This window comes from Crinia signifera, chromosome 3 (genome assembly GCF_055691185.1).
Source record: "Crinia signifera chromosome 3, ASM5569118v1, whole genome shotgun sequence".
NCBI lineage: Eukaryota > Metazoa > Chordata > Amphibia > Anura > Myobatrachidae > Crinia > Crinia signifera.
This window is the reverse complement of record NC_139219.1, coordinates 269,081,219-269,098,045: the sequence shown is the minus strand read 5'-3', so window position 1 is coordinate 269,098,045 and position 16,827 is coordinate 269,081,219. Positions and strand designations below refer to the sequence as shown.

The 16,827-nt window shown below is 42.0% G+C and overlaps 1 protein-coding gene across 1 annotated transcript in view; it reads left to right on the top strand.

Moving 5' to 3' along the window:
- CP (ceruloplasmin) overlaps positions 1-10,049 on the top strand; it is a 54,070-nt gene extending 44,021 nt beyond the window's left edge. Inside the window, exons 16-19 of the mRNA XM_083178034.1 lie at positions 79-298; positions 7,222-7,361; positions 8,505-8,661; positions 9,873-10,049. Of these exons, the coding sequence (XP_083034160.1) occupies positions 79-298; positions 7,222-7,361; positions 8,505-8,661; positions 9,873-9,934 (579 nt within the window). The 3' untranslated portion in view covers positions 9,935-10,049. The remainder of the gene's footprint in view (positions 1-78; positions 299-7,221; positions 7,362-8,504; positions 8,662-9,872) is intronic.
- The last annotated feature ends 6,778 nt before the right edge of the window (positions 10,050-16,827 follow it).

Below are 16,827 nucleotides of genomic sequence, written 5' to 3'. Positions count from 1 at the left end.
TAGACATTTTTCTCACATGAGACAATACAATATACGTTTTTTTGAAAGATGTGTTAAAACTATTGTATGTTTCCTTAGGACTTGTACAGTGGACTGATTGGGCCTCTTGTGGTCTGCAAGAAAAGATTTTTATCATTCTTTTTACCCAAAGTACCTCTCTCTCGCTTCGCCCTACTTTTTATGGTTTTTAATGAGAATGAATCCTGGTATGTCGATGAAAATATCAAGACCTACTCCAACTATCCAGATGAGGTGAAGAAAGATGATGAGAAGTTTGTTGAGAGCAATATGATGCACGGTATGTTTCTATTTTCCTTTATGTATTACAATTTGGGTTATAATGACGACTAGTGTTTTATAGTCCACTATTATTGCAGTCTAATCACTGAAGTAACGGTCACCTTTTTTAGCTGTAATGTATTGCGCATGTGCATTTTCCTGTGATGCGTGCTTTTCCTACTCATGTTGCACTTACGGCCTACTTGTCTACTCTCTCAGAATGACCGGAAAGCTCCTGGCCCCCTGGGAGAATAGACATGCTGCACTCCCGCCTGCACCAACCTGGCTGATTCCTCATAGAGAGGGCAGGCAATATGTCATAATGCTGGCCATACACCCGACCAATTTTCCTCAAATCATCCAACTGACCAACCGTCCAACATGTAACCAACTTAGGAGCTGCCAAGGGAGCTCAACTAAAGTCGAATGCGACACTTCGCGAGTGCTACAAAGCACCGAGGATGTGCTGTAATGGACCCAATTCCTATGTTCTGCACGTAGGATATCAGGCTCCAAACTGATGCTCACGGGAACATGCATCAGGTCTTATATGATGTCAAACACCTCCGATTTGGCCAGTTTTCATCTGATATATCAGGCCGATCCGTCGGAATCGGATATCAGGACTGGCCAAATCGCACCAGTATTTGGGCACCTTTAGTTCTTTTCTACCGCTTAAGTGTACAAGTAACAAATAAGTGAAATCATATTTAAAATACCTGGGCACGCCTGCGTTTTCAGAAACACACAAACAAAATGCCATGTTTCCACCCCTAAATGCTGGTTTCCTGTCAATCAAACAGCCACTTCCATGCGACTGCTATGCATACGGGTATTTGTTTGCTAAATGCGGGCCTGCATGCACAATGCAAAAGCAGCGCATACACATTCGATAATCGACCGCATTGCAAATTCTCTAATTAGCAATCCATGCTGATTTAGGCCCTATGTCCTTATTCACTTGCCAGCGTTTATAGTGGTTACTTTCTGTGTGATTCTGGTTACTATTATTGTTTGTCCCAACTCTGACTTCTGGTTTAATGTTCCCTGCTACTCCCCTGCTCCGCCACTAGCAAGATTGTGTGCACACTCAATCTCACTTGTTCTGGGCTCAATGGAAAAAATATAGTCTATAGGAGTAAATTCAGCTCTGCTTAGTACATCTGATCCTAGATGTTAAAAATGTCATAGGTCGGACGCACAAACTCCGCCGGTGCATCCTGGGGGTTTTGCATCCATACTGTTTGCATATGCACTAAAATATGCAATTAGATAAAAGCTGTCCTCACCATATACTATATGGACAAAAGTATTTGGACGCCTGACCATTACACCAACAGGGACTGTAATGACATTGTATTCAAATACATATAACAGGGGTTCCCAATCTTTTTTTAATTACCACACCCTAGAGTACAAGAGTTTTTTGGAGGTTATTCTGATTAATACGCTTGCATGCAAATTCACGCGCAAGGCGAAATTTAGCTTATTACACCTGCGTAACTGCTGCAGTGCGCAATTGCCTGTTTGATAGTCCGTGCTCGCACCTTGCTCACAGAAATAAGTTTGCGAACGAGCCCCAAAATGAAGGCGTGATGTAGTGTTTCTCTCGGCGTGGCCCCACAAGAGGGCAAAAATGGGCAGAAACCGGGGCGTATACTAGGTTAGTTGACCACAATTGCTGGGTGGTGGCTTCGCAACATTGCATGTACACGTGCAGTGCTTGGACTGAAAATCATTTGCAAAAAGTGACTCTCAGGTCTCGCAGGGCTGCAGCTTAGCTGACCAATGTTCGCAACACCAATCAGCAAGCACAATAGCTAAAATACATGCCACCTGCACACAATACTCACCCATGCACCATACAAGTTTTTCTCATTAAACAATTAACTAACCACATCAACTCAATGCAGGGCCACGGTAAGCACAGTTTTGGAGCTTAAACATATGTAATATATATGAGTTTTTCACATTAATATCCAGAACATTTGTAGGAGACATATATTCAGGGCTATTTTTGTGCAGGCTCCAGCAGGAACTGTGGCCCTTATTCTAGTTCACTCTTTCTGACAAAATATTTCTTAGATGGACAAAACCATGTGAACTGCAGGTGAGGCAGGTGTTACTTGTGCAGAGATAATCAGATTTGGGTGGGGTTTTACACCTGCCTCACCTGCAGTGCACATGGTTTTGTCCATCTAAGAAATATTTTGTCAGAAAGAGTGAACTAGAATAAGGGCCACAGTTCCTGCTAGAGCCTGCACAAAAATAGCCCTGCATATATTTAAATGTAGCTAAGGAAGTAATACATAAAAAACACATTAATCATCCATTTAAAAAAGCGTCTTTGCTAATTATTAATGGCCAGTAATTTAGTAAATTACTTGCAATAAGCAAAGTGAAATGAGCCAAATCATGTAATTTACTATAGTGCTCTGAATGGGTTGGCTGCGTGCGTATGGTAAGAGTTGTGAATGAAATCAAACAGAGAGGATGTTCGCAAGCACAGTGCATGATCTTACAAGCATGGCTATGTGCCTAGGACTAGGAGCACACAAGTGAGTGGGTAATTTGAGGCCAACTACCCTTTGGGTACTTTTGCTAACAAGCCCGTTCTCATAGGGCATGGGCATCGGATCGCACGAGCGCGTGCGAATGAATCAACCAGAAAAAGGTCCCATGTTTCCCCTGCTCCACAGTCCAGTGTTGGTATGCTTTACACCACTCTATCTGACATTGGTGATGCAAGGTTTGTATGCAGCTGCTTGACCATGGAAACCCATTCCATTAAGCTGTACATTAATGACAGTGGAATTTGGGATCTCTTCAGCTATGGATTCAGCAGAGGGGTTAGGATCATTTGGTCTACAGCATGATGGTCGACACCATTAGGTCGACTTTGTAAAAGGTCGACATGGGAAAAGGTTGACATGGTTCTAGATTGAAAGGTCATTAGTTCGACAGGTCGTTAGTTCGACAATGTCTAGGTCCACAGTGAAAAGGTCGACATGGGGTTTTTTCACTGTATTTTGACCTGAATGTCAACACAGTTTACATGGACACAGTTTAAAGTGCACCGCATCGCGAGTGCAGTTGGCACACTATTTTATTCTCCCACCACGTCCTAGTGGATGGTAGGGCATGAAATACCGCCTGTGGGCACGTCGGCTCAAAAAACAGTGAAAACCCCCACCTTTTGACTGTCGACATAGACACTGTCGAACTAATGACCTGTCAAAATATTGACCAGTCGACCTAGACCCATGTTGACCTAGACCCATGTCAACCTTTTGGTGTCGACCTAATGACTGTCTACCATCATGCTGTAGACCAACTGACCGCAACCCCAGCAGAGCATTGGTGACTTTTACACACAATGGGGTAGATGTATTAAGCCTTAACAAATAGATAAATGCAAGTGTGATGAGGAGAGATAAACATCCAGCCAATCACATCCTAACTGCCATATTACAGGCTGTGTTTGAAAAAAGTCGGTAAGGAGCTGATTGGCTGGATGTTTATCTCTCTTTATCACCCTTGCATTTATCTCTTGTTAAGGCTTAATACATCTGCCCCCATGCACCTTAAGCCCTGTATACATGCTTAGATTTGCTTTAGATTTGATGTTAGATTCGATTTTCTATTAGATCTGGCATTGGATCTTCCCATTAGATTTGGCATTAGATCTGTACTTTTGCATTCGATTCGATTTGGATTTCACAATGTAGGCACAATGTACTCATTCTATTTACTGGATCGAATTGAGATTTCCTTGGCTGCATAGAAGATTTTTGTGTTCGATTTGGTGAAAACGGGAGCGCGCATCGAATCGAAAGCAGATCAAAAGTGACACAAAAACCATTCGATTTCGATTAGGATTCGATTTGATTTTGCTTCTATAAGCAAAATCGAATCGAAAACAGGCAAAAATCTAAGCGTGTGTACAGGGCTATAGCTGTCATTGACCCTGCTATGTGATTTTACGTGGTCTTCTGCTTGATGGCTGAGTTGCTTTTGTTCCTGAAGGCATCCACTTTATAGTGATATCACTTAAGCTGTGTACACATGCATCAATTTTTGGCTATTTTCGATCTGCATTCGATCCGATTCTCCCGTTTTCTCAAAATTGAACAGAAAAATCTACTGTGCAGCAAAGGAAATATTGAATTCAATATAGTAAATCGAATGTGTGCAATGTACCATGAATGTAAATCGAATTTGATATCTAATGCAAAAGTACAGATCTAATGCCAAATTGAATGGAAAGATCTAATGCCAGATCTAATAGAAAATGTAATCTAACATCGAATCAAAAGCAAATCGAAGCGTGTGTACGGGGCTTTACAGTTGACTGTGGAATATCCAGCAGGGATAACATTTTATGAGCTGTCTTATTGCAATGGTGGCAGCTATCACAGTACCACGCTTGAAGTCACTCAGCTCTTCAGAACGACCCATTTTGCTTCAATTTTATACACCTGTGGCTTCAAATCTGACGGAAACACCTGAATTCCACAGGTGTGACCAAATACTTTTGTCCATATAGTGTTTATTTGTTTTTATTTATTTGAGACCTAAAAAGAAGTGTAGACTAAATTCTGTACTCTTAGAAATCATCAGTACATGAGTATGGGAGAATATGCTAGAGGGAAGCAAAGAAAGACTGGCGCTTGAATGAGAGGGTACAATGAGGAGAGGGATGAAAATACAGTGTGGAAAAGGAGAAATAGATGAAATAAAATAAATAAATAAAATATAAAAAGATAAAGGTAAAAATAAAATAAAAATTAAGAATAAAATAAAGAATAAAAATAAAATAAAAATAAACAAATACTGGCAATAATGTTTACAACCCTTTGAGAGTAAATTGAGATGAATTGTCCCAGAGAGTACACTAACATTTGCTGACCCTATCTACTGGTACCTGGAGTCCGTGTGGTCAGAGCTCTCGTGTGTAGCAGCAAGCGGCAATGTGCTGGTTCCCGGCTTCAGCTTGTCCGGAAGTTTCAGGGGTGACGTCACCTGCTTCTTCAGCGGTACGGAGCAGTGCCGGGTAGTGGTCTGTTAGGTCTTTCTGCTGGGGGTCTTTTTCTTTTTAGGATCTTTCTTTTTAGGATCTTTTCCTAAAAAAATCCCCTCTACCAGTACATGTGTATGACCTGATTAATAACAGTTACCTTAACCCTTTGAGCGCAAGGAAATTTGTCAAAATAGGTGTGAAAACTGCCAATCAAACATTTGTATTCATCACAATGACCTGTAATGTTTACCTTATATAGGAAATATCTTTCTTTACACACATTTTTTGGGGGAGGATTTATATAAAAATGTGATCGACGCTGGCATATTTAGTGGATATTTTGCGCACCTCTCATAGGGCCTTATTTTGGTTAATTCTTTCTGACAAAATCCTTCTTAGATGGACAAAACCATGTGCACTGCAGGGGGGGCAGATGTAAAATGTGCAGAGAGAATTAGATTTGGGTGAGTGATATTGTTTCTGTGCAGGGTAAATACTGGCTGCTTTATTTTACACTGCAATATAGATGTCACTTTGAAGTAAAACCCCACCCAAATCTAATTCTCTCTGCACATGTTACATCTGCCCCACCTGCAGTGCACATGGTTTTGCCCATCTAAGAAGGATTTTGTCAGAAAGAATGAACCAAAATAAGGCCCATAGAGATGTTGGCACTCAAAGGGTTAACAAAATCAGTATGAGAGGTGTGGGTAGAAATGCAGATTTCTGATTCCTAATTACCTAAATCGGAGATCCCAATTAACTCAGGTACTTAAAAAGCAATTGCTGCACTACAGTAAACCATTGCCATAACTACTGTACAGACTAACATCTAAAATTGTACCAGTGGTCCCCAAACTTTTTTGAATCACGGCATCCCTGAGTTTCAAAACATTTTCACAGCACCCCTAGGCCAAAAGTTTGTTATGGAGAAATTCAGAAACTATTCAATTAAATAACTTGTGTCATCCCTAGGCTCAGTAATGTGACGAGGGAGAGAATTTACTTCTGTTTGTACACAAATTTCATGACAGGCAAAACCAGCGCCTGTGGCTGCCAATTACATTGACCATAAATTATTGAAATTGATCCTGGACCACTAACCCAGGGCACCCCAGCAAGTGTTCTGAGGCAACCCAGGGTGCCACGGCACCAGGGCTTAAAGTGGTCCTGGAGAGATGGTGGAACTCCTGACCCCTAACACCGACCCCCCTCCTCTTTAGGCAGAGCTTAGACTAGTGTCAGGGAATTTGTGCCCTACTGTACCTTCTATAAAGGGATAATGGTCCCACAAGGAAGGGGTGTGGTTACACAATAATAACACCAATTAAAATTACAACACACAGTAGCACAATCATATACATATTACACGGCATGTAGTGCCCTTAATTGATATTAAATCACATAGTTGTGCCCCTTATACACATAATGTCCACAGTTGTGCTGCTTATACACATTTGTCTCTGTCACTCCAGCAGCTCACTGTCCATGTCCCTCAGCAGCTCAATGCCCTGTGTCCCTCTAGCAGCTGAGCCCCCTCTCATCTGTCTTTAGCAAGCACAGAGCCTGCTCCTCTTAGTGACCCTTATTCAATTCAGCGGTGGTGATGGCATGACATCACATACTCTGTGTCAGAAGAAGAAGCCGCTGGGACAGACTATTCTGTTGGAATTTCTGTTCAGGGCTGTGGTAGAGGTGGAACTCAGTTCCCCCTACCATTAGATGTGGTGGAACTCAGTTCCACCCCATTCCCCGTCACTTTAACCACTGCATGGCACAAAGTTTGGGAACCACTGAACTAAACAGTTTTACATATTTCACTTTGAATTTGAATAAGAATTATTATTCAAATTTTAGCAATAACTGGTAAAAGTGCAAACACACCTCATCATCATCAATGTGAATGACTTCTTTTATTTCAGGTATCAATGGAAGAATGTATGCCAACCTACCTGGCCTTACTATGCATGTCGAAGATCGTGTAATGTGGCATCTCATTGGCCTGGGGAATGAAGTGGACATACATACAGTGCATTTCCATGCACACAGTTTTGAATACTCGGTAACCATTTTTGGCCTTGGTATTTTTATGTATGAACAGGGGATGTCTGACAACTGTTATCCTGGCGGCGAATGCATGAAAGTAACATTGGAAAAATGGATGTGAACCTAGAGAGGTGCAGCTTCCGGGCGACCTGTGGCAGTGAAGATGCTGTGAGCCTCAGAAGTTTTCAGGGGCAGATGGAAAAAGAGATGAAGAGAGTGGTGGACGTTCTTTTGCACAATTCTTTCACTACTCTGAAAACAGTTTACAGAGGATTGCTTCATTAGGGCTAATTAATAATGGCATAACACAGCAGATGTGAGCAGATTGGTAGTTGCCGGCAACCTGTAAATTAAAAAACCTGATAAAAAACAGGATTTTTGGTACTCCTATCCTTTTGATCCTAGTAGGGCTGACCCCCTATTTAAATGAAGCTTCAATCATACAATCATGCAGCAGATGGATTGTATGAGGGATTGTATGACAGATTGTGAGTACATTGTGTGTCCAAAATCCACCAAGGACTGCCGGGGAGTTGAAGGGAAATTGGACACAATCATGATTATATAGACCTGCCACCATTAGAGTAAACACTGGGCTTTCCCATAGTAAATGCATCTGTTGCATTGCCAACACATTTGTTTTGAGGAGCTCTTTAAATAGAATTGAATTATTGTATTACCATTATGCCAAGATGGAAAGTGAATTTAGGTTGTAGAACATGTCAATTCAAAGTTGCTCCCGTGGAAAGCTGAGGCAGGTTACTAGTTACTTCTACTATTACTAGTGTTTAATACAAACCTGCTTACCTGTAAGAAGAAACTGGAGATGATAATTTTTCCATATTGTTTTGATGTAAGCTGCAATTAATATTATAAATTGTTAAGTATAATACAATTACCATGGCAACCACAGTCTCCTAACAAATGGATATAAAGAGGATTTTTGACCACTTATACAATTTTTGGACAATGCAAAGATTAATACATATAGCCAAATATACCACAGATTGCTGAACCATTTAAAATTACATAATTGACATAAAGGAAATTTAAGAGGGAGAACATTTACATTTACATTGTTTTCTTTGTGTTTTGCTGGATGAATTGTGTATGTATTACTTAGTACCCTTTAATGTCTTACTTATTTTCTGCTCCCTAGACTGGAATTGATTTCCGATCCGATGTATTTGATCTTTTCCCTGGAACTTTTCAAACTGTTGAATTCACTGCAAAGAACCCTGGAACATGGCTATTACATTGTCATGTGTCTTACCACATCCATTCTGGAATGGAAGCTTTATATACAGTACTGGACAGTAAGTTATTAGAGAAAAAGGAGGGAGATAGTAGCGCTAATGACAATTTATAGTTTTTTGTGATTACCAACAGATCACTCAAATCCAGCTGCTGACTTATTTAGGATAACCAATCCTAACAGAAACAACCAAGAAGCAAAAAATATAAGAGAGCGCTTGGATTTGAGGGATATATTGGGACCAGTCTATGTTATAACATATAGATACAGACAATAAAAGTTCAATATTAAAAATAATTTAATAACCAATCATAAAGGTACCGGCCGATACCGAACAATTAACAATGCAATTAAGATAAATCACAATAAAAAATTCAGGATTGCCCTGAGAAAAATGAAAAAAAAAAAAAAAAAATTATAATAATAAAAATACCACTATATATGTGTAATAATCCACTTAAAACAGCCTCATGTTAGTAAAAATAAAAACAGTCCAAGTGTTTGTCTGTGGTTAGATATTAGCAGTCCAGTGTTAGTGGTTATAGCTTAGCAGTTATTGGTATAGTTACCACATCCCTGTTTGCATAGGCTGAAGGGCATCAGGTAGATAGAATTGGCACCGATCCACAGGCAAACATTCAAATATGTGAAGTGGAGATGCAGCGCAATTGCGGTAAAGCGTTTCCAATGGGCCAGCCGGCAGTACCTTTCAATTAGGCAAAACAGATTACGATCTAATCTGTTTTGGATTATTACACATATATATTGGTCTTTTTATTATTATTATTTTATTTTTATTTAATTTTTTTCATTTTTCTCAGGGCAATCCTGAATTTTTTTTTTTCAAAGTTCTAGTATAGGGTGTGTGCACAGGAGTCCAATCTCCTATAAAATTTGTTTTCCAGCACTCACTAGTGATGAGAATAAGCGCTCCATAGTGCATGAATCTGTTTTATGATTGGGTAAACCTATCCGAAACCCTAGAAGCATTGAAACGTTTTGATCAGGGTCATTTGGGTAGTTTCTGTTGTCATTTTTAAAAAAAAGAGTAAACAAAGTTGTTTGACAATAAATGGCTTCACCCAACAAATAACATGAGTGAAAGAAAAGTTTGTGAGTTATCATTAAAATTCTCTGACAAATGGCCAGTTAATCACAAATTCTGCTAGGGTATGTAAACTTATGAGCGCAACTTTATATAATACATAGACCTATGACTTTTAAGTGATTCTGCATTTTATTCATTTACATTTTTCCTTTTTTCCTATACAGATAAATCTTTAATTCAAAAAATTATTAAACCCATATTTGGACATTTGAAGCATGGTGGATAAGATACAGCAACTTAAACAAACAATTACATAAAATGTCACTTACGTATGTTTTGCATTTCAGCTGTATGTACTGATGGAGAATGTGTTTACCAAAATAAAACCCAATAGCTATTAATTTATTTTCACTCATTTATGTACTTTCATTTATCACTAAGATGATAAAAATGTATATGTTATGTGTATCAGCAAATGAAAAGCCATTTTTATGGCCCGCACACACCTACTGGGGACCCAGCATCAGCATCCACACTTGCCAGTTCTGGCCCTCATGAACGATGTGCTCCCTCATTTGTACATGCACAGACGATGGGGCAGGTTGTTATGGACCCATGGGAGCACGCGGAGTTGGAGACGTACACATTGAAAGGATATAGGGTTTTCCAACCTAAATGGCGCAATGCTGCCTCAGTAAAAAATCTGTTTCTAAAATGTCAACCACATTTTCAAGCATATTCTAACATAACAAAAAATTTAAACAGACAACAAACATCAAGGCGCAAATGTATATCAAAGGTAATATAAAGGAATTATATTTTTAAAAATACGTCCCTTAATCCAGATATACAGTAGATGTTTTGGAAGTTTTCAAGAGAAGTAGCGGGATCAGCTTCAAGATGTCGCAGTGTCTTTATTAAGTTGACTCAAACCATGTGAAAAAAGTAAAAACAAACCAATGTGAAGATTTTTTTTTTAAATAATAAATAATAAATGTGCTATGACAGTAGGGAAGGAGACGTACCAAGCTCACACTCTATGGTGCAGTAAAACTCCTATCTAGGTTTTTTTATTTTTCAAAGGATAATTCTAAGAGACGGGAATCGTTTAGGTGATGTAGGAAGATAGCGTACCCAATTTACAGCTTCTGATGTTTATGACAAGCCCATAGTGGTTTCTTTTGTAAACTTCAATGAATTCTGAATATCCCATCGTTGATTCGTTTGTAGTAGGGTACGACACTCAGGATGATTTAGAATCGAGTTAAATAGAAAACACTTTTACATATAGTATTGTGAGGCTAAAGTGTCAAACACCCAGTGAAAAGAATAGGTGGTGAAGGGGCATACCCTTACTCACAATGGATACCGCTGGATATGTGCGTATAAAGGTTTCTTTTAAACTCCACAGAAAAAGAGCCTCCACCTTTCAGAAAGACATTATGGCTATACTGTGCAATGAACTGGAGTAGAAAAAACATATACCGGTTTCTTTCAATTTGATCAGAACAATGTGCATACTCAACTCACATGATTATAAGAAGTTTCTATGCATATCAAGGTTTCTTTATGGGTTCCCAATTGATTCTGACAACACAGTTTATTGTCAATTTTATGTGTAGGACTGTATGCATAGACAGTAACAACACCATGTGGAAAGGAGGGGAACACACTGATGATGGGGCCTACCCTGACTCACTCTAGACGCTGCAAGATTTGTGCCTATCAAGATTTCTTTAAGCTTCAGAGAATGAGCCTCCACCTCTAGATGGGCACCATAGCTGTGAAGTGCATACCTTACAGAAAACTTGGGTGAAAAAGATATAACGGTTTCTTTGATCAAAACAGGGTTTTGTGTGTACCCAACTTCGACTTTAGTGGAGAATTTTCAAGCATATAATGGTTTCTTTTCCCATTCACTGAATCACTTCACAGGAAAGGTATCTTTCTCCAAATCCTTAATATCGTAGTTTGTAAAAAAAAGTTTTTATTTGTATTATTAATAGTAAGATAACCCTGCACAAACCAGGGAATCTTAACACATTCTATATAAAAGTATATCAAAGTGCACAGGCATGAAAAAATGTAAACAATCCAAAAAAGGGCATTTCCAATGGAAAATACATACTGTACAGGGTAGATGAGGTTCACAAGGTCCACGGTAAAATTCATCTGTTCACATTCTTGGGTCACGTGTTTTGGTCACAGGGAGTCTTGAAAAATATGACTCCATGTTGCTGAACATCAGCCTGATGACTAATCTCTGTCAGTGATACAAGCAGCAGTGATCACGAAAACCCCCAAAAATAATGGGTACCTGGGACCCCTCACTTACAAAAATCGGGGTCCTACTTGACCTTTTCTGGGTCCCAACGGAATAAAGCCTCCTCTCCCCTTCCCCTGAGCCTATTTTATTTTTTATTTTTAGAGTTAATTGGTGAGCTGCAGCCTCTCTGCCAGCCATGCAGTGAGGGGAGGAGGGGACAAGTGGGCCATTAACAGCCAGCACTCAAAGCCTCGAGGAGGTGACAGTGACACACAAGAGAGCAGCACCGCGAGGTAGGAGAGGTAGAGGGAAGTCTGCAGCCCGAGTCCTGCTAGCAATAAATCCCCTTACATGACACAGCCAAACAGCCTGCTAAATGGACCACGCACCCCTCTTACCTCTACTTCCTGCCCGGGTCTGCTCCATCCTCACTGTCACACCTCCCTGGTTCTGGCCCCCAACGCTGGTTTCAGTTCCTCGTGCTCCGTCCTCACACCAGCCGCAGCTCTGTTCCCCTGCTGAGCAGCTGCTTCTGGTGTTGGCTCCAGCCGTCTGTTGAGGCGCAGTGCAGGAGCCAGCTTACGCGGCTTCCGTGCACTGCTGCCTATGACTCTGCGATGAGAGGGACCCTTTCATTTTCGCGCCCAGCAGATGTATGCAGTGGCCGTACGTCATGCTGTGTCTTCTCCACGGTCGCATCACAACTGAGGGGGAAACAGATCCCTCCTCCCTTGTCACACATATTAACACGGCCTGCACGCTGAAATGGCTGGGTCCCAGGGGACCCAGCCATTCATAAAAAATTAGTCCCTGGTGCTCCAAAGTGGGTAAAATACTCGCTATAGCGAGTATTTGCGAACCCTGAGCAGTCTGCAAAATGTGGTTGTCTCTTTCTTCAGACTCCTTTCATTATTTTGTGCCTCCACATGTGTGATAACCATTCTGAGGTAACTTGCTGGTGTACTGAAATAATTTTTATTGTCTGACGGGGTCCCAGAGCAATATAATTTGAGAATCCTTGGTTTGTGTATATGCAGTGTATCGTTAATTAGGTATACGGTCATTAGGTCGACAAGCATTGGGTCGACATGCTGAAAGGTTGACATCGGTCTAGGGTGAAAGGTCATTAAAGTTGACTCAAGCACTAGGTCGACATGGGAAAAGTCGACAGTCAAAAAAACGACATGGGTTTTTCACTGTTTTTTTGAGCCATGTGCTGACAGGCGGTATTTCATGCCCTACCACCCACTAGGGCGTGGAGGGAGAATAAATAATGTGCCTGAAGCATGGGGAGTGCAGCAAGCCATGCGAGGGGACACGGTGCTACGTTTCAGTGTCCATGTCGACTGTGTAGTCCCATGTCGACCTAATGGTGTTGAGCCAATGCTTGTCGACCAACTTCTTGTAGACCTAATGGTCCATACCCGTTAATGAGGAGTGCTTTCACAAGTTTTTAAAGATGTCCTTTGTCATGTAAACATAGTTACATTTTCACTATATTGTCAATGACTACATGTTCTAAGTGGGAGACAGGTGACGTCACCGAACAATAAAAATAAAAAACACAAACGATATAGCTCATGGAGCATATACTATACTGTGTACAAGGCTTATGACTGAGCTGATCATCCTCCCACCTTCCTCACTTCCCACTATTTCACTGTATGAAATACAACTAATACATCCAAATTTTTCACTAAACCCAGCAAAATCTCATCTGAGCTCTGATCCAAGCTCTCTGTATACCCCATATGTCTCATCCCAGTCTTCCCCTCCTCTTTACAATGTAAGCTCTCGTGAGCAGGGCCCTTTCTCCTCATGCATACCTCCCAACATTGGTATGCTGTGAAGAGGGACACATCGCACGTCGAAGCCGCACACCCACATTTTTGGGGTTATGGTCTAGCAATATGGGGGTGTGGCCTATCCCGCGAGGCCACGCTGCTGTTTTCACCACTGGGGGCATGGCTAGTGGCTCTCTGAGCTGCTGAGGAATAAAAGGGGAAGGCTGAACCACGGGTGCTACTACAGCTGCTGTAATGGGAGGGTGAAAGACTGCCTATGTGATAAAGAAAGAACGAAAGTAGATACAGCGCTTGGGTTGACTGAAGAATGTAACACTGACAGATAATAAAAATTAAATTAACATTTATTCAATAACAACAAACACTATAAATATAAATAGTATAGAGAATTCTCTAGAGAAAACTACATTAGCTGTAGAAAAAATATATACGTATAAAAAAGGAATGAAAAATGAATAAAAATCAATAAAAAGTGCTCCAGCTTAATATGTTGACTCCATTGAAAGAATAAACAATGTTTCCATGGTACCAATAGATTGTATAGTTACCAGACTTGGAATTTTGAATAATATGATCTCCTTAGGCTGGAGTAAATGTTCTAAATGAGTCCCAGAAAATTGCCCAGTATGGATCCTGGATTAACTCAGATGGCATCTAAGCAAGGAAGTCTTTATGGTATATGAATACCTGGCTTATTTTTGGCTGCAAATGAGCTGAGGATATGGGATCCAAGATGATAAATGTGCAACTGGTCCAGATAACTTAATGGGTCTGGTTAGGTGTCAATGCTGGAGAAGCTGGAACAAGATAAATGGCTTAACGCTTTCCAACGTGTTCCCATGTCTTCATCAGGAGAACAAGTGGACACTGTCGGCCCCGGGTGGGACAGTCCCCAAAAAAGGGACGTTCCTGCAAAAAGCGGGACAGTTGGGAGGTATGCTCATGTGCTTTTCCTTCTCTTAAACTATCCTGCGTTTTTCTTGCCATCCTGATACTTATAATTATAATTTGAGGTACTTGTGTACTAGCACAGCGCCCATCGCATCGCACACCATAAGGCATGCAATGGTATGCGATGCGATGTTACGTGATGGCAGCCGATGTTATACAATTTTAAATTGTATACCATGGCAATGTATGGCATTGTATGCCATTTAAAATTGTATAAGCACCCTAATGGGTTTTCCATGTTAAAAGTGGCCCATGTTAAAAGCACCCCCAACGGCACCCCCACTATCAACGCCAACCCGAAGCGTGGCGAGCGCAGCGAGCCCGCGAGGGGCGGCAGTACGCGTCCTACGACCTTTCATACCCCCACTATCCACGTCAGCGTGGAGCTGATTTCATATAGTGTGGCGAGCGCAGCGAGCCACCGAGCCCGAAGCGTGGTGAGCGCAGCGAGCCCCACGAGGGGACGCGGAATACAAGTAAAGTAATACGCGTCCGCTCACCACGTTTCGGGCTCGGTGGCTCGCCACACTATATAAAATCAACTCCACGCCGACGTGGATAGTGGGGGTATGAAAAGGTCGTAGGACGCGTACCGTCGCCGCTCGCCACGCTTTGGGTTGGCGTTCATAGTGGGGGTGGTGTGGGGGTGCATTTAACATTGTTAGCCCCCATTAGGGTGCTAATACAATTAAACATCGTATAGGGGGCTTATACAATTTAAAATCGCATCGGTGTGCATCGGGTGTCTGCCATGCGATGGGATTATATGTCGTGCGACCTAATATCGTGGGCGCTGTGATAATACACAACTACCTAATTTTATTTATAAGGCGCCACAAGTGTTTCGCAGCGCCGTACAAAGGAACAGTACAGGGAGACAAAACTTGGTATAACATAGATTAAATAACAAAAATAGAGAACAAATAAAGAGTGCCACAGTTCAATACACATTACACATTATAAGTAGTGAGGACTAAATTGAGGCCAACGATGGAGATAAGTATGCAGACGAAGATGGTCACTGAGTGTTTGAGTATAGGAGAGCTGTGAGTGAAATGTGGAGAAGAGGGCTTTGACAACAGGAGGGAAGAGGGCCCTGCTCGGAGGAGTTTACAATCTAGTAGGAAGGGGAGACAGACATATTACAAGAGGTGCAAGCAAGTGGGTGGTGGTTAGATAGCAGGATGTAAACAGGCAAGGGGGTCGGAGAACCAGCTAGTTTATGCAGTGGAAAGGTACTCTTTGATGAATAGGTGAGTTTTCAGTGCCCGTTTGAAGCTTTGCAAGGTCGGGGAGAGTCTAATGCCCCTTTCAGACCGCACTTTAAAAACGGTATATTGCCGTTTTTTTACCGTTTTAAAACGGTAATGTGTGCGGTCTGAAAGGTGCAGGACCACTTAACCGGTTAGAAAAAAACATTTTTTCTAACCGGTTAAAATGCAGGGTCCTACCCGTTTCAGAACCGGTATTTTAGGCTCTGAAACGGTATTTTCGGTTCTGAAACGGTATTTAGGACCCAGCCAATGAGCTGGGTCCTAAATTCAGCACAGGGAATACTTAATGAGCGCTCATTAAGTATTCACAGCACTGGAGCCCCCCCCGCGCGCGTGTCGACACCCCCCGCGTGCGTGTCGACGCCCCCCGCGCGTGTCGGCGCCCCCCCCCCCTGTCGACTTACCCCGTGCCGGTATCTCCGTTGTGGTTCCCGGCACTGCAGCTCAGTATGCTCGGAAAGCACTTATGAAAAAAGTGTCTTTCAGAAAATGGCTGCCCCCATACGAAAGACAGTTTTTTTAAACTGGGTTTCCTATGGGGCAGCCATTTTCTGGAAGACACTTTTTTCATAAGTGCTTTCCGAGCATACTGAGCTGCAGTGCCGGGATCCACAACGGAGGTACCGGCACGGGGTAAGTCGACACGGGGGGGGGAAGGCGCCGACACGCGGGGGGGGGTCGACACGCGCGGGGGGCGTCGACATGCGCGGGGGGCGTCGACATGCGCGGGGGGCGTCGACACGCTCTCGGTCGACACGCGCGAGGGGGGGGGGAGCTGCACGGAGGGGAGGGCTGAAGGCTGCACTGGCTTTGACCCTGTATTTGGAAAGTTTCCAAAAACGGGTCTGCCAGTGTCAAAAAATCGGCACTTAAACGGTAATAT